At 54.6% G+C, this 26755-nt stretch overlaps 2 protein-coding genes across 7 annotated transcripts; both read left to right on the forward strand.

Moving 5' to 3' along the window:
* The first annotated feature begins 567 nt into the window (after positions 1-567).
* On the forward strand, positions 568-2603 carry Npm3 (nucleophosmin/nucleoplasmin 3). 3 transcript variants are annotated; one of them, XM_048335116.1, is made up of 6 exons: positions 568-717; positions 1066-1151; positions 1343-1462; positions 1573-1666; positions 2073-2198; positions 2300-2603. In XM_048335116.1, the coding sequence occupies exons 1-5, from the start codon at positions 600-602 to the stop codon at positions 2183-2185; spliced, it is 531 nt and encodes a 176-aa protein (XP_048191073.1). In that variant the 5' UTR covers positions 568-599; the 3' UTR covers positions 2186-2198; positions 2300-2603. The 3 variants fall into 3 exon arrangements, with proteins under 3 accessions (XP_048191073.1, XP_048191085.1, XP_048191077.1); XM_048335128.1 differs by having other exon boundaries at positions 2073-2194; positions 2295-2603; XM_048335120.1 differs by having other exon boundaries at positions 2073-2194.
* A 4956-nt stretch (positions 2604-7559) lies between these two features.
* On the forward strand, positions 7560-12991 carry Fgf8 (fibroblast growth factor 8). 4 transcript variants are annotated; one of them, XM_048335139.1, is made up of 6 exons: positions 7622-7653; positions 7742-7778; positions 8248-8334; positions 8572-8752; positions 11704-11810; positions 12646-12991. In XM_048335139.1, the coding sequence occupies exons 1-6, from the start codon at positions 7622-7624 to the stop codon at positions 12934-12936; spliced, it is 735 nt and encodes a 244-aa protein (XP_048191096.1). In that variant the 3' UTR covers positions 12937-12991. The 4 variants fall into 4 exon arrangements, with proteins under 4 accessions (XP_048191120.1, XP_048191096.1, XP_048191103.1 ...); XM_048335146.1 differs by having other exon boundaries at positions 8605-8752; XM_048335163.1 differs by lacking the exon at positions 8248-8334 and having other exon boundaries at positions 7560-7653; positions 8605-8752.
* The last annotated feature ends 13764 nt before the right edge of the window (positions 12992-26755 follow it).

Consider the following 26755-nt stretch of genomic DNA (forward strand, 5'->3'; position numbering starts at 1 on the left):
CTCGGGCAGTTACCAAGTTCCTGCCCTATGTAGGTTAGGGGCTGTACACAATCACCAGATTCTACAGGCAAAGAGGACAGGATGGCGCTCACGGAAGCGCAGTCAAGCGGAATTTGGAATCATAAACGTGTGGGGCAGCCAGGAGCAGTAGTTGAATCTCACATCTGAACTACTAGTGTCCGGCTGCACCTACATCCGGCCACTTGGATAGCAAGTCTAGGGTTATGAAGGCTCACATGCTGATGGGGGTAGGAATTCTGTAACCAAGTCATTTTTCAGGCCCTTGGATAATTTTTTTTTCCCTCTGAACCACACTGCTTCCTCCAGGGGAGCGGAAATTGGTTTACATTCTTATGTTTACGCCCTTTAAATTGACCCTGGATTGGAAGAAAGGATCTTGTAGAGGATGCACTGAGCTTGAGCAAATTGGCGCCAACTGGGCCAAGGAATGAGAAAGGACGTTAGGATGGACTCTTAGTGTCACTTGCCCGGGCGCCGCCTCCAGGGGCTGCGCGGCTCCTTTAATGGGCGTGGCCGGAACTAGCCGGGGCGCCGCGTTCCGGACGTATCTGGGGCGTGGCCTGCAGACTCCTTACAGCATGGCCGCCGCCGCCGCTGCTGCTTTAACGTTCCTGAGCCAGGAGAGCCGAGTGCGGGCCGGGGGTGTCAGGGGCCCGCGGAGCCCTGTCCCGGTCACCATGGACAGCTTCTTCTTTGGTACTGGGAAGAGGGGGTGCTGTGGGTGGTTCTGGGGCGGCAGGCGGTAGGCATGACGAGGAGGAGCGCGAAGGTTTGCACCACGTGTGTACGGGGCGGAGGACTCCTCGGTTCCGGACGCAGAGAAATCCGTGCGCGGCTGACGGAGCCAATGGGCCGGGGTCCCTCTGCCCGGGAACCCAATTCCTGGGATCGCCAGGGGCCGGGCGTCGCTAGTGTCATGCACCACGGCGAGGCGTGTGCCTGGCCGCACCTGCCCGAGTGGGAGGAGCCCAGGGTGTTGGTGAAGCCCCCTCCCCCGCACGCCCATCACTCGCGCCTATCACGCCCACCCGTCCTCTCTTCCAGGCTGTGAGCTCTCGGGCCACACTCGGTCCTTCACCTTCAAAGTGGAAAAGGAGGACGATGCAGAGCACGTGTTGGCATTAACTATGGTGAGGGGCAGGAGATATTTGGCGATGCATGGACGTCCACAGGGCAGCTGGAGCGGCCCTTCCCATAGCTTTCCCACGCCCCCTCACTCTGCCTATCCTCTGAGGCTGGGTCAAATTCTAGGGTAGGTGGCTTCCCTTGTGGTGTCAGGCCTTCTCTGAGGAAACCCTAAAGCCCTGTATACTATTCCCAGCTCTGCCTCACCGAGGGGGCCAAGGACGAGTGCAATGTGGTGGAAATTGTGGCCCGGAACCATGACCACCAGGAGATTGCAGTACCTGTGGCCAATCTCAAGTTGTCTTGCCAGCCCATGGTGAGTTCTCCAGCCATCTTGGGGTATGGCGGGAAATTGAAGACCACTGTACTTACCTTACCACTTGATGGAGTGGGCCAGTACTTCATCCATCCTTGTCTTTTCCCCAGCTCAGTCTGGATGACTTTCAGCTTCAACCACCTGTGACTTTCCGGCTGAAGTCTGGCTCTGGCCCTGTACGGATCACTGGTCGGCACCAGATTGGTGAGAAGAGGGGTGATCTCTCTTGCCTCTTTTACCTTTAGTGGGTTCATCAGGCCTTCCCCCCAATTCCACAATCCTCCTCTGTCCCAGCCTCATCTCCCACTGGAGCCCCCATTCAGGCCTGAATGCCTTTCTGGCTATGCCTGGGAAGTGATATGGCCTCCACCCTGTTCCTTCCAAGCTTCCCTGATCAACCTGCCTCAGTTCCTCCCAACTCCAGTGATGTCGACTCCTTTGGCTCTTCCTCCCCGAGTTTAGTATATGAGATTCTTTCCACCTGGACCATAAACTGTAGGCAAGTCGGGTCCCTGCCAACCTATGGGTAGGGCATGACTGACCTTTGTGTGTGTAGGGGGGGGGTGTTTGGCTTTAACATCCCCCTCCCTCTGTGCCTTGGGTCCACCAGTTACTATAAACAATGATGTTTCTGAGGACGATGAAAGTGAAGAGGTAGATGAAGAGGAGGAAGCTGAATTGTCCCCTATCCTTCCTGCCAAAAAGCAGAGGGGCAGACCCTAGCTCTCTTTGGTGAGTTGGAAGGGAGAGGTGCCCAACAGGATCAAGGAGGGTGCAAGGGAGGGGTGATTGAGGTTCTAGATGCTGACCTCTTCTTATTTGCTTTTCTCAGGCCAGGTATCTGCCTGCTACATGTGCTACACACCACATTCCTGGACAAGTGCGAAGAATTTTAATGTTTCTTCTTCATTGCAGAAGAGAGTGTGGTTCAGGAGTTGGGTAGAAGAGAGATGGGAATGGTGCTAGGATAGCAAGGGCCATCTCCATAGCGCCTTGGTCCCACACCATCCATGCCTTTTCTATAAGGGTGGAAGACCTTCTCATGAACATTGGAAGTCAGTGTTTGAAGTCCAGAACGACCTATTTTTAAACACTTTTTACATTTTTAGGTAAAGGTTTCAATAAAGCACTGTGGGTTTTTACAACTTGTTTTGTGTGGCTTTTTCCCATGCTAGCGTGGCATTTCCCTAGGGACCACCAGGTGGCACTGTGACAGCACAAAGGATGGCCCTGGACCTGGAGAAACAGGGAAGGAAATGTGGGGTCTTAGGCCAGGACCAGGCCTAAGACCCAACTGCCTTGCTGGAGGGGGTTTGGGGATGGCTCCAATCCAGCTCTTCCCTGTCCTTCCAGGTGGGGGAGGGCCATCACAGGAGGTTATCAGCTTCCAAACAAGGGGTCTGGGCCTCTGTCAGCACTCAGGCTGATGGGCAGGGGGCCAGATAAGTAGGCTTAAGACGCTTGAGGAATGTGCATCCTTAGCCCCATGAGGGGGCTCAGGCCCAGAGAGAAGGCCTGTGAGGGGTGGGGTGGGGACCAATCTTTGCTCCTCCAGCCTTTCAGGCAGGTTGAGCAGGGCTGAACTCTTAGAAACCTGATTCCCAGGACCAGATGGAGGGAACTGGCCAGATTGGGTGACAAGGAAACCAGAATCCGGGTGGCCTGGCATATGGGGACAGAAAGAGGCCCTTGGGAATCAGCCTCCTGGGCTAAAGGTTCCTGCTCCCCAACACACGGCCTGGTGTTGGGGACGTGGGGAACCCTCCCCACCTGGAGTCAGGTGGTTCTGGGGCCACCTGATAGGTGTACAACCTGAACCCAGTGGGAAGGAGTCCGCATGCAGCCAGCTCTGGGGTCAGCAGTTCAGCAGCTGTGTTGGGGGTGGGTGGCTTGGTGTCAGTGCCACACAAACAAACAAACAAAGGGTTACCTCTCCAGACAGTCCGGGGCCAGACAGGCTGAGGATGGACAGGGAACAGAGCCTGAGGGGGTCAGACCAATCAGCTGCCCAGTGAGTGGGCATGAGAGAGGGGCCCCTAGATAATGAAAGGGCTGGTATTTGGGTAAGTGAGGGAGACTTCCAAGTTTCCCCCACAACATGGAAAAGCAATCCCTTTTCCCCACATAGAGGAGGTTACTCCTACCCCCACGGTGAGTTAGGGGACCCAGTGTTCAACTGATGTCCCTTTCTTGAGGGCAAAAGAGGATGCCCTCCTCTCTGTTGGATGATCGAGGTCACAGGTTGCCTTTCTCTACCCCAAGAGGACTTTACCAAAGTTCTACCACCAGCAGCTTGGCGGGACAGGCTAGACGGGTTTGGAACCATTCACACGATGACGAGCGAGAGGGGCGGGGACGGCGCCCTCTGGTGGACGAGGCTGGAGCCGCTCGTGGCAGAGCCATCCGTCCCCCTCCCCTCCCCCCCAGCCGCCCGTCCAGAGGCTTGTGGCCACGCCAAGTTGTCTGGACGGCGGGATTTGGGGCTCAGGGCTAGGGAATAAGTCATTAGGGCTGGGAAGCATACCTCCATTCATTCACTTATTCATTGGAAGGGCTGGGCTGGAGAGGAGCGGGGCGGTGGCATTCCCCCGGTTCCTCCCGGCTGCAGCTTCCGAGTCCCCGACACGTGCTCAGTTGTAGGCATCCACTCACCTTTCCGGGCAGCCATCCAGGACGATCCGTCTGCCCCCCTCCAGCTCGAGGCCCCGCTCCGACAGCGACCCCCTAGGACGCAGCTGATCGTCCATTGTATTTCTCCCCGGTGTGGCTGCTCGCCGTCCCGGCGCGGGCTAGCCGGCTGCGAGCGCGCTCCTGCCCGCAGTGGGGGCCCAATCCACATCGAACGCCCCGTCTCGGAGCTGCCCGGCCCCCTGCGGCGCCCGGTGCGCGGACCTGGGAATTGTTTTCCCTCCTTCCGGGATCTCACCTTGCCCCGATCCCACTTTCTGCCCCGGCAGCACACAGTAGGGGGGCCGCCGGCTCACACCGGGGCCTGGGGCGTTCGGGAGAGGAAGGCGCACGCCGGCGTTTGGAGGCCTCAGTGGGGGAAGGGGGAGGCCCGCATTTGGGGGTGGGGGTGGGGTGGGGGGGAGAGACGGCCCCTCTCAGACGGGGTGCGAAGCGCAGAGCGCTGTCTCGGCGATTTGCATTTGAACTGTCTGCGGTGCCGGCGCTTTGAACGCCGGTGCGGGAGGCGCGCGGCGCAGCGAGGGGCCGGCGAGGTGGCCGGCGCCGCTGGGGTGGACGCGAGGGGCCTGGGACCCGGCTGCGGGGCTGCGTTCGGGTTTCGGCGAGGGCGTGTGTGCAGAGAGGAGCCGTTTGTGTTGGCGAGAAGTGTGTTTGTGTTTGTAGGTGAGGGAGTGTGTGAGTGTGTGTGTGTGTTTGCGCAGCGTGTGGGGAGGGTGGCCGCGAAAGGTGGCCCGGCTGTCACTCAGCGATCAGGTTGACAGGCACTCCCTCATCGGGGCCCGGGAGCTCTGATTGCAGATTCGAGGAAACAAAATAGCAATTGTAATTACGGGGCTTTGATAAGATAAAGGAACGAGGGAGCTGGCCGGCAGGCGAGCGAGCCCGAGGGAGAGGGAGGGCCGAGGCAGCCCGCGGGGGCCCAAGCGCAGCATTTGCATCTGTCAGTCACTGCGCCTTCTCCCACCCTCACCTAGCGCCGGCTACTGTAGGGGTGACCCATCTGTGCCGGGTCCCCCGGAGACACGGACTTTTGGGGACAGGTGAAGTTGAAACAAACTGTTAGTGAAGATCCAGCTCGTGGGAATTTCTGAATGTAAAGGAATTTGGTCCCACAGAAACCTGTGGCATAGGTTAGGAGTGGTGCCAAAACTCTGCCCTCGGATCCTTTAGGTCCCAGGATGTCTATGGGGGGGGGGGGGGGAGGGAAGAGAGCTAGTGAAGATCATTAAGGTTCAGCCCAAGGTTCTTAGAACCTTTTGGGGACTCCAGAAGCCAGGTGAAAGGCTGTTCTGCCCCGCCTCCCCCCCATTCTAGATCAGATGGAAGCTACTAGATGGGATGGCTGCCCTGGCCTTTCCCTGGCTTCTGGTTCCTTCTCTGTTCCTCAGACTTATTTCCATGTTAGGGAAGACTTTCCCTTTCAGGAAGTGCCCATTCTCTTGTTTGCAGTTTCTCCATCCATCCATCTACCCATCCATCCATTCAAATACATGCAAAGCTTAATATTTTTGAGGGCCTGCTATGATCATGGCATGAGGTAAAGACTGAACAGACATCATCTTTGCCAGCATAGAGCAATGCGGAAGGGCAAATGAAACGCCAGTGAAAGAACACACAGGCCTGGGCTGTGGCCACTGAAGCCCACCTGCCCTACTTCCCCTGAAAGAACCCCGCTTCTCAGTGAGGCTGAGGGGGAGACAGCACCTACGAAGATGCAAGTGCTCAAGAACTGGTGCTCAGAATTATTACCTGCTGGTGAGAGGGAGACACCTTTCCCTACGGAGGTTAACCATGGACTGACATCGAAATGCTCAGCCAGTTTCTTCCTCATTCATTCACTCATTCATTCATACAACTAAGTGCAGAGCAACTTTGCCATAAACGGTGACACCTTAGCAAGTACTTGTCTGAAGGTCTGCGTGAGCCAGAGGCAAAAATGAACAGATTAAGGAGAGGAAACAGGGGGTGGGGTGTTCTATTCAGGGAGTCTATTTTTTCTGAGGAGGATAGTAGAGACACAAGCCCTCAAACTTGCCCCCTCCCCTCCATACAGTGGTCAGCGAGCGCCCTTATGGGACACAGTGTCTTCCTTGGGGCTCTACAGGCTCCTCCAGCCCAAGCCAAGGAGCGTGGGGGACCAGTGAGCTGGAGGCTGCGGGTGAAGGCAGCAACAGGGCAGGGCATCCATGGCTCTACCTGTTCCAGAAGTGCTGGTCCTAGATAGTCCAGCTCAGACTGTTCCCACAGAAGCAAAGTTGTGGCGCAGGGTTTCCAGAAACCCAATGAGGTGAGAGGCTGAGAAAGACTTAGCCCACGAGCCCTTGCCTTCTCCATGGTATCCACCCCGCCCCCAGGTGACACCGAGGCTCCCGCTCTTGTTGAGTGCGGGAGCATCAATACTTGTTAGGAACAAAAATGGGCTTGGGAGGGGGAATGGCTGCTAGCAGCGTCTGCGGCGTTCGGTGGGCGCGGCGGCCGAGGTCCTGCCAGGGGCCTCTGGGCTCCTCCTTTTGCCCGGTGGCTCGAGACCCCATTCGGACTTCGGGCTAGCGAGGCTGGGGTAAGGACGGCGGGGTAGGGGTGATCGTGATAATGGGGTGTGTGTGTGTGGGGGGGGAGCCGGAGCGTCCTGGGAGATGGAATGAGGCCGGAGTGACTCACAGGGGGCCGGGGAGTGAGCAACAGTTGGGGAGTCGGGTCCCGTCGCTGAGGCGCGCTCTGCTCGCGGCCTTCCGTGCCCCGGTCGGCGGCCGCTGGCGAGGGGCGAGCGGGGGTCCAGCACCCAGTAGGTGGCCCGGACGCCGGCGGTGAAGCCGGGGCCCAAACAGACGCGGCCCCCCGCGGGGGGACGAGCACCGGGAGGGCCCGCAGGCCCGGGCCTAGGGTCCCCGGACCCCGCGGAGCACACTGCCCCCAGGCGCCCCCATCCCAGACCCCCCGGAGGAGCTCGCGAGGGGACAGACCCCAGGATTGGGGGAGGCGCCAGACCCTCCCCTCACGCAGACCCCCAATCCCGGCCCCGCCGGCCGCCCCGCCCCGGGCCGCCCCGCCCCCGCCCCGGGCTGCGACCCGGCCCCAGCTCGCAGCCGGGGGCTGCGGGCTCCGCTTCCCCCCCCCCCTTCGCGCCCGGTGCGGCGTCCCCCGCCCCACCCCTCCCCCTCCCTCCCCACCTACCCACCCACCCCGCCGGCCCGTTACCCTCCCGCCCGCTCCGGCTCCTGAGCAGCCAGCGGCCACCGGCTCGGGCAGCGGCGCAGAGCGGAGCGGCGCGCGCGGCGAGCACGACTTTCCACGGGAGCCGCGGAGCCGCGGAGCCGCGTCGCGATCGCCGCTGGGCCCCGCACCCGCACCTTCCCGGGCCGCTGCCCCCCTCCCCCGGGCTTGTCCACCCCCACTCCAGCCGCCGCGGCCGCTCGCGGGACGGCGCCCTCCCGCCCGCCCCGGCGCTCGGTGCCCCCGGGGCCGCACGCCATGGGCAGCCCTCGCTCCGCGCTGAGCTGCCTGTGAGTACCGCCGCCGCCCCCGCGCCCGCCGCCCGCCGCCCGCGCCCGCCGCGCCCGCCGCTCACCCGCCCGCTTTTGTCTCCCACAGGCTGTTGCACTTGCTGGTTCTCAGCCTCCAAGCCCAGGTAAGGGGCGCTGCGCAGAGCCGGGGGCCGGGCGGGCCGGGTCGGGGAGGGGCTGGAGGGCGACTGCTCCCGGCGCAGCGGGGCTTCTGGGAGCCTCAGAGCCCCGGCCCCGAGCCGCCCCGGGGAGGGAGAGCACCAGAGAGGGAGCGCCCCGCCGGAGGCCACACAGCGAGCCGGGGAGGGTGGGCGGGGACGCCCCCCCGAGCACCTACACCTGGCCTCGGAGGAGAGGGACCGCGGGAGCGCGGGGAGGGGGGGGGGCGGCATCTGTCACCAGGGCAAGTCTGGGGCGATGGTGGCAGAGACCACTTTCCGAGGCCCGCTGGGGAGCCTTGGGGTCGGTTTGGTCCAAGGATCGGGGTGCCCAGGTCCTCTGCGTTCTCAGCGTTGGCTCCCCAAAGGTGTCGTTAGAAATGTCATGGGTGGGGTACAGCTGCCCCCCTTACTTAAAAGCACCCTGCTCCTCTAGGAAGGCCCGGGCGGGGGGCCTGCGCTGGGCAGGGAGCCCGCTTCCCTGCTCCGAGCTGGCCGGGAGCCCCAGGGTGTCTCCCAACAGGTGGGTCCCAATTCTCCCTCCTTCCGGGCTCCTCCATCCGGGGCTGGGTCTGCGGGGCTCCCTCGGGCGGAGGGGGGGGGCGGGTGGCCGGAGCGGGCATGTTGGGAGGGTTTCCCCCTCGGTCCCTGCTGACTGCCTGACGCAGCGGGAGGGGGAGACAGGGTGATGGGGGCCACTCGGGCCCCTGGGCGGAGTAGCATTATAATGGCGTGCTGTGTATTTTTCAATTTCCTAAAGGTAACTGTTCAGTCCTCACCTAATTTTACACAGCATGTGAGGGAGCAGAGCCTGGTGACGGATCAGCTAAGCCGCCGCCTCATCCGGACCTACCAGCTCTACAGCCGCACCAGCGGGAAGCACGTGCAGGTCCTGGCCAACAAGCGCATCAACGCCATGGCAGAAGACGGAGACCCCTTTGGTAAGGCGCCCCGCCCGGGCCCCACCGCAGAGGCGAGGTAGCTTGTGGCCCAGGCTGGAATTCTCCCCCTAGCTGCACCGCCTGCGGGCCTGCCTGCTCCCCAGCCCAGAAGGGAAGGAGTTAAGACGGCCAAGAGTCTCGATGGTCAGCTGGAGAAGACCCGGGGGGAAGCGACTTGGCCCACAGGTGCCCTCTTTCCTGCCCAGCAGATGAAGGCATCCAGGAGTCTCCCACCTCCCCCATAATACACCTCGACCCAGCTGCAGGTGGAGGCAGAGGGGTCCCGGGAGGGGGCCCAAGTCTAAGGGAAGCTCTTGAAAGAGGATACAGTGGCCAGGGCCCACAAAAGGTGAGTGGGAAAGAGGAAGGAGAGAAATGTTCCCCCCCAGACCTCTCATGTTGGCAGAGGGAGAGACGGGGAACCTTTAAGTGCTTTGATCAGAGGGCTCGGTTGCACGTGGGGCGAGGCCTGGAGAAGATCGCTCCCGTTCCGCTTGCGGTCACCCCAGGCGGCTGCCGGCGGCTGCCGGCTCCCTGTGGGGTGGCGAGGACGGGGAGCTACTGCAGGCAGAGAGCTGGGGACTGATTGATTTCTAAAACATTCAATATTCCTGCCTTGAAACGGGGCCAATTTCCAGAATTGTGGATGTACCAAGAGAAAAGCAAGCCCTCTGGGCGGCTGGTGTTGTTTTTAGAGAGCGATTATTGTGAGTCTAAAAACCTTTAAATAATGACCAAGTTAAACAAGCATGAAAGGAGAGAGGAAGACTCTATTAAAATGCAATAAAAAGGTGAGGCATTTTAAGAGCTAAGAAGAAAAATGAAGAATGATATAAAACAGCAAAAAGAACCAGCCCCCCCCCTTTTTGTTCAGATGTGGAGTTTGAAAGGAGTTGCAAGTCTGTAAATGTTAAAAAAAAAAAAAAGAGAGAGGTTCAAGATTGTTCTGTATGAATCTCTGGAGAGACCCCCGCGTCTGGCAGAGCGATTAAAACTCTTCTTACTTTCACCTTTTTTAACATTTCCTGAATGCTTTCTCCTCCTCTCCAGCCAGTTTGGGGGATCGAATATGTCTCGCAGCATTTTTTCTGCATGGACGTAGCTGACTTCCCTTCAAAGCTGGAGGAGGAGACATCATTTTCCTGGGATAAATCTGTCACTGGGGTGGAAGAATAGGTTTGAAAATGTTAAGCTTTCCAAAAGCCCAGTTAGGAAAGGCGCTGCTGTCCGGGCTCCCCAGCTCCCCAGCTCCATCTGCAAAGGGAAGGAGAGTGGGGGGCTCTCTGGGTGGGGGTGGGGACAGCCTGCCGAGTGGCGGAGTTCCCCTGCTGGGCTGGCAGAGCCGGCCTATGGGCCCTTTGTCCCTCCAAATTGGCTGCTTGCTGCCCTTCTCTGCTGCAAGGAAAGGGAACGAATGTCTGGCTCCTCCAAGGTTTACTCCACTGGAGCAAATGGCCCCGAATCCCAGGATTTTGAGGAGGGAAGGAAAGGTCAGGCGAATGGTGCTGGTAGTGGGGGAGCTGTCTTCAGACACCAGAGGAGGTCTGATGCCCACTTCTCCCCTTAAACCCAGAGTGCTCCTGAAGGGCAGAAGTGGGAGCCAAGGCCCCTACAAGGTGTAAGATGTGCATCTTGGACAGCAAGAGTCTAGGAAAGATAATGGAAATGTCCTGATTGCTTTGCTAGTAGGGTCCCGGAAGAGACAAGCACCCTTTCCGTCCTTACCTGCCCTCTTATGCTTTCTCCAACGAGGTCTTTCCAGACCCTGGAAAGGAGCCCCCCCATGCTCTGGAGGCAGACCCAGATGAAGGGACTTACTGGGTCCAAGAGGGAGAAGGAGTTGAAAGTTGTGTTTCCCAACTTAACTTGGTGCCAGACTGGGGTTTGGCAGCTAGGTCCTGTCTCTGTGCCTATTTGAAGAGGGAGCTCATCACAGGCTGGGCAGGAAGGGCTGTCCTGCTGAACTCAGTGCCATCCACCCTTGGTATTGGTTTTAGAGAGAGAACTGTGTGACAAAGTAGGCTGAGTCCCCAATCTGCTTTCTCAAGGGAGTGCAGAAGACTCAGCTCCTTCTGCCTTAGATATCTCTCTCTCTCTCTCTCTCTCTCTCTCTCTCTCTCTCTCTCAGTGATTTCTAAGAGAACAGTTGGATAGAGGGGTGGCAGGGACCCACTTCTGGGGAAAGGGGGAAGTTGGCTGTCTGGGGGTGGGAGGGTGGGAAGAAGGCACGAAATTGTCTCCTGGCTCCAGGACCTCAGGATGAGGCAAGCCAGATTGGTGATTGGGTGGGAAGGGAAGCCCCGCTGGGCTGGAGGTTAAAAGCAAAAAGATGGCTGAGCTGTTGATGTCTAGACCTTGAGGCCGGGGCCTGGTCACTGGGAAGCCAAGAGAAAGAAGCAGGAGCTTCTCAGCTGATGTCGATGTCTAAGTTTCTAGAAAGCAAACTGCTTTGGGCTGGGCTGTGCGTGCAGGGAGAGCTGTTTTCATCTTAAAGAGCAGGGCTGCCAGAAAGGTGAGGTTCAGGGTGGAGTAGTCAAGGCTGTGAGTTCAAGCAAAGGTGACAGGGGCAGGAGAGAATGCTTTTCCTATTAACTTTAAGGTGAGGTAAACACTACCTGGATGTCCATCTGCAAGGCTGGCACTCTGAATATTCATTGTTGGAAGGATCCCCAGGGATCTTTTGATTAGCCATGGAACTGTAGTCAGGTGAAATTTTGCTTTGAACCTTGCCCTAAAAGATCTTACCATCTAAGCCCAGAGGTGGAATGAGGACCAGAAAGTGACCTGACCTTTCTCAGGACTGTCCAGTTCATCAGTAGCTGGGCTAAGGCCTGTGATTTGGGGTCCTGGCCCTTGGAACAGTTGCCATTGCGCTGCGACAAGTCTTGGGGCCAGCAGGGACCAGAGGGGTCAGGGACCATCTAGTGACCATCCTGCAACTTCTCCGACAGCAAAGCTCATTGTGGAGACTGATACCTTTGGGAGCCGAGTTCGAGTTCGGGGAGCAGAGACTGGGCTCTACATCTGCATGAACAAGAAAGGAAAGCTGATTGCCAAGGTGAGTGCCCCACCCTGAAGGAGGGGAGCCCTGGGACCTGGGGGGGAGGGGGCTGGGCCTCCTGAGCTCCAGAACATGCTTGTGCTCTGATCTCAGTAAAGTGGACAGAGAGAGCGCCATGGCCACCTCTGGGTTACCTAATGACAGGTTGTGAGTAAGGAAGAAGAAAACTGCCAGAGAGACAAAAGGCTATCAAGACAGGAAAAAGAAGGAAGCCTAGAAAAGAGGCTTGGGGGGGGGGGGTGTTGGTAAATTCCATATATCTTTTTAACAAATCGCCAAATTGCTTTGCTATTATGTCCAATTACATGGTACCAGCATTTGGAATGTTCAGTAAGCCGCAGGCCCAGCCCCTCTGCAGAGCTCTGAAATGGACCCATTAGTCACGGCTCCTCTCTAGCCTGGAGCTCCCCTCTTCCAGGGCTTGGGGGCTCAGACTCTCATCCCAGGCCTCCCCTCCCCCATAGGGTGGCTGCCCTGGGGCCCCCAGAGCTGGGAGTCCTGAGAGGCTGGAGGGGGGGGGGGCAGGTGGGGAAACCCAGCCAGACTGGCGGGCAGGAGGCCAGAGCAAGGCCCCCTCCCTGCCCCTCTGCCTCGTGCCCAGCCCCTCTAGACAGCCATGTGTCACTGCTGCCCAGGGGCACAGGAAGTTGCCGGGTGGGCTGCGGGTTGTAAGGGATTAGAGAGCGGGTGCCCGGGCAGGGGTGTGTGGCCAGGCTTCTGCCCCCCTCACCATCTGCTGGAGTGCCCACCTGCTGTCTGGGGCCGCTGGCCCGCTGCCTCCCGAGTGGGTGGGGGGCTCTGTAACACCGCAGCCCGGCCCCTCTACCTGCAGAGCAATGGCAAAGGCAAGGACTGCGTGTTCACGGAGATCGTGCTGGAGAACAACTACACGGCGCTGCAGAACGCCAAGTACGAGGGCTGGTACATGGCCTTCACCCGCAAGGGGCGGCCCCGCAAGGGCTCCAAGACGCGCCAGCACCAGCGCGAGGTCCACTTCATGAAGCGGCTGCCGCGGGGCCACCACACCACCGAGCAGAGCCTGCGCTTCGAGTTCCTCAACTACCCGCCCTTCACGCGCAGTCTGCGGGGCAGCCAGAGGACTTGGGCCCCGGAGCCCCGATAGGCCTGCCAGGCTCCTCCCCATCGCCCCGCGGCCCAGCCTTCTCCGGGGGAGCCCGTCTTTGGGAGCACCAGAGAAAACTCCAGCACCAGGAGGGTTGGGCCGCTGGGAAGGCCGGGGGGAGGAGCTGGGGAGCCGCCGTTCTAGTTGTTGATATTGTTTGCTGTTGGGATTTTTTTTTTTTTTTAAGCAAAGAGAGGCTCTATTTTTGTATTCCATTGGCTGTGGTGTCTTGTCTTCTTAGCGCCCAGAAAGGGCCATGAGTGGCCCATAGGGTTCTGTCTGGCGGCCCCCTGGGGTGGAGGGCTCTCTGATGTGACAGAGGTACTCCTGAGACCCCCCCAACACTAGCCAAGCAACTGGGGAAAGCCTTGCACCCCAGGTAGGGGCAGGGGCAGTTCTTTAGGGCTGGGCGCAGAGGGGGGCAAATTGTGTAAGTTGTTATTAAATGACTGAAATACTTAGCTTGCATTTTAGAAACATGAGTTGGAGAGTGGGTTTTCCTGGAGCCAGCCTCATCTCTGCTCTTCCCATCAATCGGCTCTGTCACCTCCCACCAGCTCTGCCTGTCAGTGGTCCCCTCACTATCTCTGGAGGGAGTTCTTTGGAGGGGGGGGTGGGAAACAGCGCACTGAAAGGGGCCAGGAGAGACTCTGAGGTGGTCCTAGAGCTCTCAAGGACTGCATCACTTAGCAGGAGTCACTCTAACATGTCCCAGGCTACCGCTGCCAGAAGGGTTCAGGCTGAGGCCCAGGCTGTGATCCATGGAAGGGCAACACTTAAAGGAGTGTCTATCTTGGTGTGCCCAGTCTAGGAGGGACTTAAGTGGGAGATTCCAGAACTCATTCTTTCTGAGAATCAGGCTCAAAAAAAAAAAAAAAAAAAAAAAAAGAGAGAGAGGGAGAGAAAACAGCAGCTGCCAGGGTCCAAGGGGAGGGTGTATTGAACGAGGAGACTGCCAGGTTGGTGCTGATAACTATGCTGTGGAACAAGTGTTAACTTTGGGATGTCTGGGCTGAGATCCTGAGCAGAAAGTACTAGGCTCAGGTGCAGCACAAGAACCCAGAGACAACAGGCGTAGAGGAAGAAGATCTGGGCATGGAGAAAATGGGAAAGGAGGCTCAGGGACCAGAGCAGAAGCCAAGCCAGTCATAGCCCAAGGGAGAAACAACAAGAGAGTCAGTCATAAAGGACATCTACCTGGGCACTGGTGGCTGACACCTTTAGTCCTAGTTACTTAGGAGAATGAGATCTCAGGTCTGTGGTTCAAAGCCAGCCCAGGCAGAAAAGTCTGGGAGAACCTTATCTCCCAAGAACTAGCAAAAAAGCAGGAAATGGAGTTAGGGCTCAAGTGGTAGCCTTGAGCACAAAAGCTCAGGGACAGCACCCAGGCCCCAAGTGCAAGCCCTGGGAGCAGCACACATAGACCCACAAAGCCTGGCTGAAAGGACAACTCTGTGGGAAGGAAGACCAGGCCGTGCCTTGGTGGCAGTGAAGGGCTGGCATGATGGCTGGCAGCACACGGCATGTTTGCGTATGGGTCAGTGAGATTCATATCACTCCACACTGAGGGAGAGACCGGGTCAGAAAGTGGGTCTCCGAAGCCCAGAGCTGGCCGAGTTACACCACAAGTTGAGATTGTTCCAACGGGCTACTTCCTCTGCTGTTGAGGGTCCCTATGGCTACTCCTAGCTACTGGCCTGGTCCATCTAGAAACTTCTTCCCCATAAGCCTGAGGTTCTTTGGCAACTCACTTGTCATGGATAGGAGCAATCAAAGGCTTCCTAATCACTGGGCCTCTCAGACCTGTAGCCCAAGTCCCAGGTTCAACCCATATAAGTGGATCAAAATTCCAGGACTTAGTGGAAAGCCTGGAAAGTTGGGGATACCATGGGCTCTGTCTGCCTCCTTCCTAGGGCATGCAGGAAAGAGTGAGGCACTCTGGGTAGAGTAGGGTTGTCCTGACATAGTAACACTGGGAATGTGGGAAGGGGCTCTAGACATCTCTGTCCCAGCTCCCCCAGCTCTTGGTGCCTCCTCCTCTTCTGCTCCCCTCCCCCTTTAATTAATTCTGGGTGAGCAGCCTGGCTTTATTGTGCAAGGAGCTGGGGTCTCACTGTGGGAAAAGTCACACCTTCTGAGCAGCTTCTGATGCCATGCAAATGAAGAGACCGTCCAGGAAACGCTTTCATCTGCACGGTCGCCTGTCCAGCCCCTAGCCCAGTAATTACCCACATTTCATTTGTTTGAGAGCAATTCCTGGGGGAAGCCACAGGGTGGGAGGGAGTCTGGGGGGCGGTGGAATGTCATGCTCTCCGCCTGTGATCCTGGCCACAAAGTGGGGCTGGCCTGGGCCAAGGCTGGTGGTCACTGGCTAGGCCAAAGTGAAACCTCAAGCTCCAGGCTGAGGAGGTCTAAGTCTTTGGGGATGCCAGGGCGGAGTGGAGTTGGGCTATGTCTGTGTCTAGGGAAGAGACATGAGCTGCGCAGAGTTAAAGCTGCCTTTGAGAGAGGAGTGGGATGTAGGGGAGTGGGAGGAGAGGTGGACCAGAGGAGGGAGAAGCTGCTCCTTGAGACTGCCCAAGGCTCACTCTAGCAGGTCCGAGGCCTGCTAGGAGGAGGAGGCTGGGCTGGAGCACCCACCAATTTGTTTATCTTCGAGTTGCTGCCTCCACAGAGCCCTCACTAATGGGGTTTTACAGCCCACTCAAGCTGCAACTGGCCAAGAATCAATCATTACCGGCACTTAGTGGTTTGATAGTTAACAGCCTGAACTGAAGCCAAACTGGTTGTTAACTGTGATAACAACTGATTTCAAGGGGTTATTGCCGGCCTCAATATGCTCAGCCCATTTATTTCGGGGAAAACAAGCAGGGTTCTGTGGCAAGGCCTTGAAAAAGGAGGAGAATCAGGCTACCCTCAGCCAAAAGGCTGGCCACTCTGTCTCTGAGTTGGGACGAGCCGTGAGGACCTAGGCGCTGGCTGAGGCCTGCGGACCACCCATCGGCCATCCGCCATGCTGACCATCCTCTGCATTGCATCCTGTGCTACCATTCCTGCCTCAGCTTTCCTCCCCACCTGTCCTCTGACAGCATGCTCCCCATAACGCCATCACAGGGACACCCCCATGGGGAAGAGTATAGCCTAGTGTTCAAGCCTCTGCTGGTCCCCACCAAGCAGGTGGGCCTGGGCTCATTCACCTCTCTCTCAGGGCTCCCAGAGCCTTGCCAGTCCAAGCCAGAAACTTGCCTGTCATTTCAAATCAGCAGAGATCCAACCTTGGTCTCAGAAGGAAAGATAGCTCTCCCCTCCCACACAGCAGCAGGCTCTGTCTACTCTTAGATGGAAGCAGGTGAGGTTATTTTGATCAAGCATCATTCTAGAATGCTACAATATAGGACCTCAGGTCTTCGCCACCAACAGTTGACAATCTAAGGCTCAGATTGTCATTTGACACCACTAATGGCAGAGCTCATACTAGAAGTCAGGTCACTATTCTATACCATTTGAGGACTGTATTTCTGTTCCTTTATTCCTTCATCCATTTATTGAGTGCTCATCTGAGCCAGGCTCTATTCTGGGCAGAGCCAATAAACCAGAGAATAAGAGGCCTCCAACAACAAAAAAGTCACTGCCATGATGAGCTAGTTTTCCAGCGGGAGTGGGAGGTCATAGTTATCAGGCATGAAGAGATATTAGAAATAAACTCAGAGGCTGAATGCCAGTGGCTCATGTCTGTAATCCTAACTATTCAGGATTCTGAGATCTAAGAATCAGGTTTTGTTTTTGTTTTTGTTTTTTCCAGTCCTGGGCCTTGGACTCAGGGCCTGAGCACTGTCCCTGGCTTCTTTTTGCTCAAGGCTAGCACTCTGCCACTTGAGCCACAGCGCCACTTCTGGCCATTTTCTATATATGTGGTGCTGGGGAATCGAACCCAGGGCTTCATGTATAGGAGGCAAGCACTCTTTGCCACTAGGCCATATTCCCAGCCAAGAATCAGGATTTGAAGCCAGCCTAGGCAGGAAAGTCTGTGAGTCTTATTTCCAATTAAGCACCCCTCAAAAAAAAAAAAAAAGCTGGAAGTAGAGCTGTGGCTCAAATGGTAGAGTATCAACCTTGAGCAAAAAAAACTAAGAGACAGCAGCATCCAGGCCCTGGATTCAAGTCTCACTACCAGTGTGTGTGCTCTCTCTCACACACATCAATCAGGAATAAGCTTGAAGGGCTGGAACCAGTCTAAATAGGGTGATCAAAGAAGGCTTCACTGGTAATTTAGTGTTCAAGTATTCACCTACCTGAAGGGGGGAGGCAGTCAGCTGGGGGGGATCAAGGTAGAAGAAAGCCAAATGAGAGGCTTATTGCATTGGAGGAATAGAAAGAATGCCAGAGTGGCTGGATCAAAGTGAAGGGAGAATTAGGCAGCTGTACTTGGGGGTGGAATGGGGAGGAGAGAAGCCAAAGTGAAGACACAGAGATGGCAAAGGTGGTGACGAGTAGCCGATCACGTGGGGGCCATTGAAAAGATTCAGCTTTACTACAGTGAAGCAGCGGCCCATTGCAGCAGAATGACATGAAGGAAAGGAAGGTTTCACAAGATCTCCTTGGCTGCTGTGTTGAAAACAGACAGCGGTAGGGTAGGATGTTAAGGGGGACAGGCTGTGAAATTACTTGAATAACTTAGGTGAGAGATACTAGCAGATTATAATAGTGGTGAGAAGAGACTGGGGTTTTGGAACTGTTTTTCAAGTAGAAATGACAAGCTTCGCTGATGGTCTGGATGTGGCCAGTGTGGGAAGGAAAGGAGTCTAGGGGTTGCCAAGGTTTCTGGCTTGAGCAATGGAAAGGATGGAAGTGCCATTTGCTGAGGTGGCTAAGAGGCCAGGCAGAGCCGGTTGAGAGGGGAGGAGTGGGAGTTTTGGACATGTGGATTTGAACTGACTCAGTATTTCAGAAATGGTGAGCGGGCAGTTTTGTGGATCTGGAATTCAGGGGTGAAGTCTAAGAAGCTAGAAATTGGGGAGTGTTAAGCTCACAGGTGATTTTCAAAGCTAGAAAGGGGTGGAAGGAAAAGAAAGGGAAGAGCCATGTTTGATGGTGTGCTCCAACTACTTAGAGTCAGAGTGAAGAATATAGACAGAATGTGGGACCCAGATGGTGGAAGGTAAACCTGGTTGCACGACTTGAAGCAAGAGACAGAACAGTTTCATTCTCTCTGTGTGTGTGTGTGTGTGTGTGTGTTTGTGTTTGTGTGTGTATGTGTGTCATGGGGCTTGAACTCAGGGCCTAGGAGCTGTCCCTGAGCTCTCTCACTCAAGGCTAGCACTCTGCCACTTTAAGCTCCAGTTTTCTGAGCTCCGGAAGTTCCACTTCTGGTTTTCTAGTGGCTCATTGGAGATAAGAGCCTCACAGACTTTCTTGCTAGCTTTGAACTGTGATCCTCAGATCTCAGCCTCTTGAGTAGTTAGGATTACAGGCATGAGCCACCAGTGCCTGGCTTAGAAGTTTCTGAATTAGAGGGGACTTTTTCCTCATCGGTCCCTCTCTCCCTCCACCCTCACCACCCCCAGGCTTCTCATAGCTTCTCTTTGTTTCTCATTAGCAGACCTGCTGGCTTCAGAACATGGGCTGGAGGCACAGCTCTAGTGGTAAAACACCTGCCTAGCAAGAACAGTTCTCCCCCCCCCGCTTTTTTTTTTTGCTGACCTCAAGGCCTTTTTCACTCCTAACCATTGGCTGCCACTTGAATCATGCCTTCATTTTCAGCTTTTTGCCAGACAATTGGAGATAAGACTTTTATTAATTAATTGGAGATAAGGCTCTTTTGGATTTGTCTGCCCAGGCTGGCTCCAGACCTTGATTCTCAGATGTCAGCTTCTTAACTACCTAAGATTATAGATGGGAGCCATGAGTCCCTGTCAAGTTCAAATCCCATTACTGAAAAACAAAAAACAACCTCCAGAACACATCTCCAGTCCCACCCAATCCATCCATAAGTTCTGCTGCTACCCTCCAGATCCTAGCCATCATCAGTTCTTGTTTGGCCACTGGCAATAACCCAATCATGATTTCTGGTTTCTTCCTTACTCTCTGTAATCACTTGTGGATTCAGGAGACAGAACTTCCAAACCATAGATCTGATGGTGTTACACTAGAGCTAGACTGATTCAAATTCCCTTCCATACTGAGCATAGTCTCCTATGTGCTCTGTGCTCTGGCCCCAGTCTGCTTATCTAACCTCACTGCCCACCCTCCCTCCAGCTCACCCACTGCACTCTGGCCACGCCCCCTCCCAGCTTCTCAAGCAAGCCAAGCTTGCTAATGCCCATCTGCACCTCAGAGCCTTTGCACTTGCCATCCTCCCTGCTTCTCCTCTGGATCACTGGGTGGCCAGCTGCTGCCGGATAGGGATCTTCCTGCTGTCATTCTGCTTGATTGTCTATATCACACTCATTACTGACTGATGTTTTCTTGGCTTTTGTTCATTTTCTCGCTTCTGGTGTGGATACTCTACCACTCAAGAAAGCAGGAATTTTGTGTGTGGCTCTCTGAGAGACAACCCCTGCCAAGAGCAGTGCCTCGTGCAGCATGGGCATTTGGTGAACGGTTGTCAGTGGGCTCAATGGGTAGAGTTAGCCCTGACTCTCAGGCTGTGTGAGAAGCTCGGGTTGGGAACCCTCCTTCAGACGTCACTGAATTACTAGAGAAGATCCTGGGTCCATTTTCACAAGCTGCAGCAAATGTCTACCAAATCTGGACAAATGGATATCTAAGCAGGGCCTGCTGGACAGGACATCTCAGAACCTCCCCAAATTCTGCTTCCTTTGCCACTTCTGGGTTTCCATAGCAACCAGGGAACTTCAAAGGACAGAGTGAAAAGGAATAAAGAGCCAGAGGGAGCAGAGGAGAGAGGAGGAGTAAGTGGTAGCAAGACAGATGGGGAACTGGCAGGAACTCCAGGGGGATCCCCAAGTCCCCAGGTTACTCTGGAGGGTTGTGCCAAGAAGGTCTTTTTGGTTGTCCCCCTTCCCCATCTGGATCTCTTGTTGACCCCCAAGAAGTAACTGTCCATCTGGGCAGGCCCCAGAGCTGACCCCTCCTGCAGACCCCCTCCCACTGGCTGACAGATGCTGAGCAAGACACAGGTCTGACTTGCAGTCTGGTTCTTTCTCTCACATGAGTGAAACAAGTGGGAGCCACAGGGTTGGCTTGAGGAGCACTTCTCTTCCTCTCTCATCTGTGGCTGAATGGGAGGAAGGAATACAGGGTAGGGGTAGGGAGGAAGAAATGCAGGGGGGGGGGCTAGGGTGGAGAGGCAGATTACAACACCATGCAAGCAAGGGCCTCCCATTTGAGGATCATGGCAAAGTCCTCAGTCATGAAGGATCACAGGAGCCAAGCTTAGGGCCCAGCTGGAGAGGCTAGAATGGAGAACTGGGCCTCCACAGTGCTTTGAAGGAGCAAGAAGAGGCCTGCATGATGCTCTTACTGGCTTGCAGCTTCCCTGTCTCTGGAGCTCCCAGGACAGGGCCTGGGAGTGGAAGAAGAACCAGCCTGCAAGGAGATGCTGTACCTTCTATAAGCCATGGCACCTTAGTCCTGAGACCCAGAGCTATTGCCTAGAGAACCTGTGACGCTCAGGCATAGGGGTGGGCAGGGCAATCACTGAAACCCTGTGTCTGCTCCAATGCACAAAGCTACTAAGAATCCCCACTCTGTTTCCAATCTCCAATTCATATTTTTCTGTTTGTCTGTCTATCTATCTGTCATCTCTCCTCTCTCTCTCATCAGCTATCTATTTTAATAATGGTAGGGATGGAACCACAGTCTCTTGCGTGCTAGTGCTCTACCACTCAATCATACTATCATTTCAATTTGATGAAAATGGCCCATTTTTTTTTTTGCCAGTCCTGGGGCTGAACTAAGGGCCTGAGCACTGTCCCTGGCTTCTTTTTGCTCAAGACTAGCACTCTACCACTTGCGCCACAGCACCACTTCTGGCTTTTTCTATATATGTGGTGCTGAGGAATTGAACCCAGGGCTTCATGTATGCAAGGCAAGCATTTTACCACTAGGCCATATTCCCAATGGCCCATTCTTATAAAAAGCTTTCTTCCCATGAAAACATTGTATCCCATCATAAACACCTAGGCCATCTAGCTGTTTTCTATCATCTCCAACCCAGCTTCTCCCTGCATTTCCTCTGAATCCTCCCTCTTCTGCCTTCTGCAGTGGCCCTCAGTCATGAAGAGCAAACACATGAAACATTCATGATGAGTAATCCGCCGTGTTGGTTCAGAGTGATCCTGATCTTGATAGAACAGGCTGGTCAGCAGCAGGTGGGGACACGGGCTTCTCTGGGTTTGGGCTGACTGCTCAGCCTTGCGCTCAGGTTCCAGCCACTTTCCTGAAGCCCAGGCCTGATTCTCACTGGAGGTTTGGGGATAGGAGGCCTGAGTAGAGTAGTAGAAGAGAGGCCTGAGCTGGGATGAAGGCAACCCGGGGAGGGACAGTGGTTCCTAAGGGTGCTCTTAAATCAGGTGTGATTGGTAGCTGGGACTCTGAATAAAAGATGGAAGACAAGATAAGTCCAGTGGGCTGGGAATGTGGCTTAATGGTACAGTGCTTGCCTAGCATGCATGAAGCCCTGAGTTTGATTGCTCAGTACCACATAAACAGAAAAAGCCAGAAGTGGTGCTGTGGCTCAAGAGGTAGAGTGCTAGTCTTGAACAAAAGAAGCTCAGAGACAGTGCCCAGGCCCTGAGTTCAAGCCCCAGGACTGGCAAAAAAGAAAATAAGGTAAAAAAAAAAAAAAAGACAAGATGAGCCAAGGCTAGAGTGCCTGAGGTTTGTGCTGAGTGGAGAGGAGGCTAGGTTGAGGTAGTTAGTTTTGACTGAGATGTTTGGTGAGGTACTAGTGGGGTGTGTGTGGTAGTGGTGTTTGGGAAGGGGAGGAGAATTTAAGGTGGGTGGCAGGTTCTGTGGGGGGCCTTGTCTATGGAAGCAGGCCCTCTCTAGGGTACTTTCATCAAACCATTAGGTGTGTAGAGAGGGAAGGGAAAAGAAAGGGGGGGGGGCTTTCATGTTCTCAGTGTCTGCCACACTCTTGGACTGTGTCCTGGCACTGAAGTGATACCCCAGGGCCCGAAATGTGAGAAAAGTAAATTCAGAGGAAGGAGGAGCAGCCCCAAATCAGAGATTTGGGCGTTTTGAGTAAGAGCAAGGGTGTTGGCATTAGACGGTCCCTTCCTACCATGTAACCTGGTAAGTTGTGTTTCAGCTCCAAGCCTTACCTGCAACCTGGGCACCATGCTTCTCCTGGCAGAGTGGCCTGGATGAGACTTTGCATGAATGGGTAAAGTACTCAGCAAGGGTCTCACAATTGCCCCTGGCAACAGGAACTACTGTGGATGCTGGAAAAGACTTAAGCCATCTAAGCTAAGATCCTGAGCTCAGGTTGACACCGTGAAGTCCTTGGTGGAGAGCTGTAAGGCAGGTGGTCTTTGGGGAGGCTGCTTTTCCGGGAAACAACACTAGCAGCCCTGAGGTGACCAGGAAGCTGGGAGAAGTCAAGGGCAAGGCCCTGTATGCACATGAGGCCTGGCCTTGCCAACTTTCCACACATTCGGGCACACGGAGCTATCAAAGATCTGGGCCCATGAACACCTAAGAGAATGGGGAGGCAGATGAGGGAGAAGTTCTCCATGCTTGCTTTTGGGGACCGCAATACAAGTTCTTATACCTTGCCTCTTAGAACTGACCTTGTACCTCTCCCTCTAATCCTCAAAGATGCCCAAGCAAGCAAGTTGGAGAAAAGATCAAGTCTGAGTTGTCTGGCATTAGAAATAACAGGAGAGAGAGACAAACACTGAGGACTGAGAATCAACATCCCAGGCTTCTCATGTTCTTGCCAACTTTCTCCTTTCCCCTGTGCTTTGCATTGGTTTATGGCAAAATCATAAGCCCTTCTGGTATGCCAAGCACTGAAGTGAATTGCAAAGCTTCCCATCTAGCCGGGCGCTGGTGGCTCAGGCCTGTCATCCTAGCTGTTCAGGAGGCTGAGATCTGAGGATCATGGTTCAAAGTAGAGCTGTGGCTCAAATTGGTAGAGAGCTAGCCTTGAGCAGAAGAGCTCAGGGACAGTGCCCAGGCCCTGAGTTCGAGCCCCACGATTAACAACAACAATAAAAGCTTCCCATCTAGGAGATGGCAACAGATAGACAAGGCAATGCCAATGACAGTGGTAGAGGCTGTGGGAGGAAGGAGGCCTAACAAGGCGGATGTTCAGAGCAGGCCTGGCTCTGAGACTGTGGAACTTGGTGGAAGAAAGGACTCTGGTTCTGCTGTAGGTTAGCTCAGCTCAGCTCGGCTCAGCTCCATTCCAGCTCCATCCAACACCCTCCAAGCATTGAACTGCTGGAGAGAAAGGGCAGGGTGGGGGGAGGGACAAGGCAGGGTGGCTGGCTTTAGGCTGCCCCATCCACTGGGCTTTTAGATGGTCAGTCTGTCGTTGACACACAATGGGGGGCAGGTGGATGTGGGTCACCACCAGCCACTCTGCTTGTCTGAATCACCAAAAGAGTCCCAGAGAACCAGGACGTGATCTATCTATCATATCCTTGGGAACGGCTATCCTTTCTGAACACGCTTGTCTCTTCTCATCTAGAAGGGTGGAAGGTTTGATCAGATTCTTTTTTTTTTTTTTTTTGGCAGTCCTGGGCCTTGGACTCAGGGCCTGAGCACTGTCCCTGGCTTCCTTTTGCTCAAGGATAGCACTCTGCCACTTGAGCCACAGCGCCACTTCTGGCTGTTTTCCATATATGTGGCATTGGGGAATTGAACCCAGGGCTTCATGTATAGGAGGCAAGCTCTCTTGCCACTAGGCCATATTCCCAGCCCCAGATTCTTTAGAACATTTTCCAGCAGCAAAACCTTTTCTCTTGAAGCCAACTTAGAAGGAAATGTGTTTTGTAAAAACCAACATAAACAATGTTTGCCTTGACAGACCCAGGGACTGGGGCATCCCTTCTCTTCTATCATGCTTGCTGCCCCCACTGTGGCAGGTGGCAAAGAAGATGGACAGTCTGTGCCCTTCAGGGTTCTCCTGAGCATCCAGAAGATGAGGAGGCAAAGACACCCTCCTCCCAACTCCCCTGAGAGGAAGAGGTGGGTGGGCTCTGGGCCTGCTGTCCAGAACTAGGGTGAGAAGCCAAATTACCCCTGTGTCAGAGCAGCCAGGCTAGTGGGGAGCTGTTCCCACAGCCTCCCCGAGAGGCTTGTGTCTCTTCCTGCCCTGGCCACTCACACCCAAAGATTATTCCCACCTAAAACTTCCATTTAGAACAGAGCTCCCTGGAATGAAACCTGAGCTGCCACGAAGGCTAACTGGAAAATGGCTGGAAAGGGGGAGCAAACTTGCAAAGCACTGGGCGCCCCAGGGAGGCTATGAAACCTGAAGACAAACGACCAGTCAGGGGACGGGCGCTCCCGAGCTGCCCCTGTCTCCTGCACAACCAAGGTCAGGGCTGAGCAGAGCGCCGAGCTGGGAAGTGAGGCTTTCTTCAAGGAGAGAGTAATTGGTGCACCTGTGGCTATGGCCAATCTCCCCCAGGAGGCCTTCAGGGCTGGCCTGCAGTCGCTCAAGCTGTCCCCTCCCTTCCCCTCCTCTCCAACCCCCCTCCCAGCTGCTTCTACTTATACCAATGGGCTGCTGAAGTTGACAAAGGCAGGGTCTGCCAACAGCATGGGGGTCTGCACAGCTCCTCCCAGGGAGGGGAGAGAAGAGCCCAGTGATTGTTTATCTAGCATCCAGCAGGTGTCCAGCATGCTGCACTATTTCTGATCCTCACCAAGGCCCTAGAGGGCCAGTACTACCAGCCCCATTTTGCTGATGGGGAAATGAAGACTCAAAAGGGTTGAACAAGTTGTCCAAGGTGGTAGCTCTGGGTAATTGTTGACCCGGAATCTGAATCCAGGACTCAAGAGAACTAACATATCTGTTGCCAGGTTCAAATCCTGCATTAGTGCTTAAGAGCCCTGGTTGATTTCAAATGTCTTTCTTTCCTTTCATGCCATGGTGGGAGAGAAAGGAACCACCTCAGGTGCTTTTGCTGGGATTCTTTGGCCTTGAAAACATTATTTTACCTCTCTGGGTCACCTGGTGTGTAAAAGTGCTAACAGGACTGGGAATATAGTCTAGTGGTAGCACATGAAGCCCTGGGTTTGATTCTTCAGCACCGCATATATTAAAAAAGCCAGAAGTGGCGCTGTGGCTCAGATGGTAGAGTGAGCACCTTGAGCAAAAAGAAGCCAGGGACAGTGCTCAGGCCCTGAGGTCAAGCCCCAGGACTGGCAAAAAAAAAAAGTGCTAACAGGTAGGTAGTATAGACTGTGTGGATGCTCTGTGTTCATAACAGTGCCTACCAACAGAGAGAGGGCCAAAAATACAACAGATCATGTGCAAAGTATTCAGAACAGTGCTGGGCACCGAGTCAGCACTTAGTAAGTGCCGCTGTTATCTGAAGATGTTCTCTTCCAGCTGGGCACTATTCCTAGCTACTATTCCAGCTGGGAGCTATTCCTAGCTTTCCTAGCTACTCCTAGCTATTCAGGAGGCTGAGATCTGAGGATCACAGTTTGAAGCCAGTCCTGGCAGGAAAATCTGTGAGACTCTCCTTTCCAACTAACCAGCAAAAAGCTGAAAGTAGAATGCTGACTCAAGTGGTACAGTGCCAGCCTCAAGTAAAAAAATGCTAAGAGAGAGTGCTCTGGTCCTGAGTTATATCCCAGTACTCCCTCCCTCCCAAGAAAACTGAGGCAGAAATGCAGAATCAACATTGATGCTGGATCTACACTATATTAATATTTTGTGTTCAGTGCTTACATACCAAGGCTCAAGTATGTGTGTGGTGAGTTCACATTAATATTCTTTAACAAGTAGCTTAGGTTCCAGATACTGTGTTTACATATTTTATTTCAATTATTCCATTTACTGATCTAATGACCCAGTGCACTAGTTATCAATATTCCAAACTTCCACAACAAGGAAATTAGAGTTCATCAGGGTCAATTAATTTCTCCAAGCCATACAGCTGGGAGGTACCCAAGCCAAATCCATTGACTCCCATCTCTTCCTACTCTGCAAAGGGCAGCGATAACTAATCATGCAAAGCAGCATGGAAGGAGAAGGGACATGTGGCAAGTACTACCACTATGCAGAGGAATTTGGAGGGGTGTTTACTTCACCTGGTTGAAGGGAAGGAGGATTGAAGAACTGAGGCTCACTTGCCCAGGGTCAAGCAATGGGTTGTGGGTTAATTGGGAATGAGAAGTAAATTTGTTTTTCTTAGCTCAAGAATCAATACCAGGTTTTAGTAGTATAGGCAGTAAGAACTTTTTAAACCACTTCAGTCTTGTTTGGTGAAAGCAGAAACTCTAAAGTGTTAATCCCTCATATTCTTTGTGAAATTTGGATGAACTAAAAGCATGTGCAAAAAGTGGAGAGGAAAACTTAACTACACTCTGGGGCCAGGACTTTTCTCCTCAGAGCACAGGCCTCTCTAGTGAGCCAGGACCCCTTTCTCTGCACCAAGTGTTTGGGCTCATGCTATAATCATTTTACTTTAAAGCAGCCAGAACCCAAATTTCCACACAAAGCCAAAGGGTGACAGCTGGGCACTGGTGACATGCCTATAATCCTTGCTCCTCAGGAGGCTGAGATCTGAGGAATGATGTTCAAAGTCAGCCTAGGTAGAAAAGTTCATGAGACTCTTATCTCTAGTTAACCACCAGAAACCCAGAAGGGACACTGTGGCTCAAAGTGGTA

This window comes from Perognathus longimembris, chromosome 2 (genome assembly GCF_023159225.1).
Source record: "Perognathus longimembris pacificus isolate PPM17 chromosome 2, ASM2315922v1, whole genome shotgun sequence".
NCBI classification, from domain to species: Eukaryota; Metazoa; Chordata; class Mammalia; order Rodentia; family Heteromyidae; genus Perognathus; species Perognathus longimembris.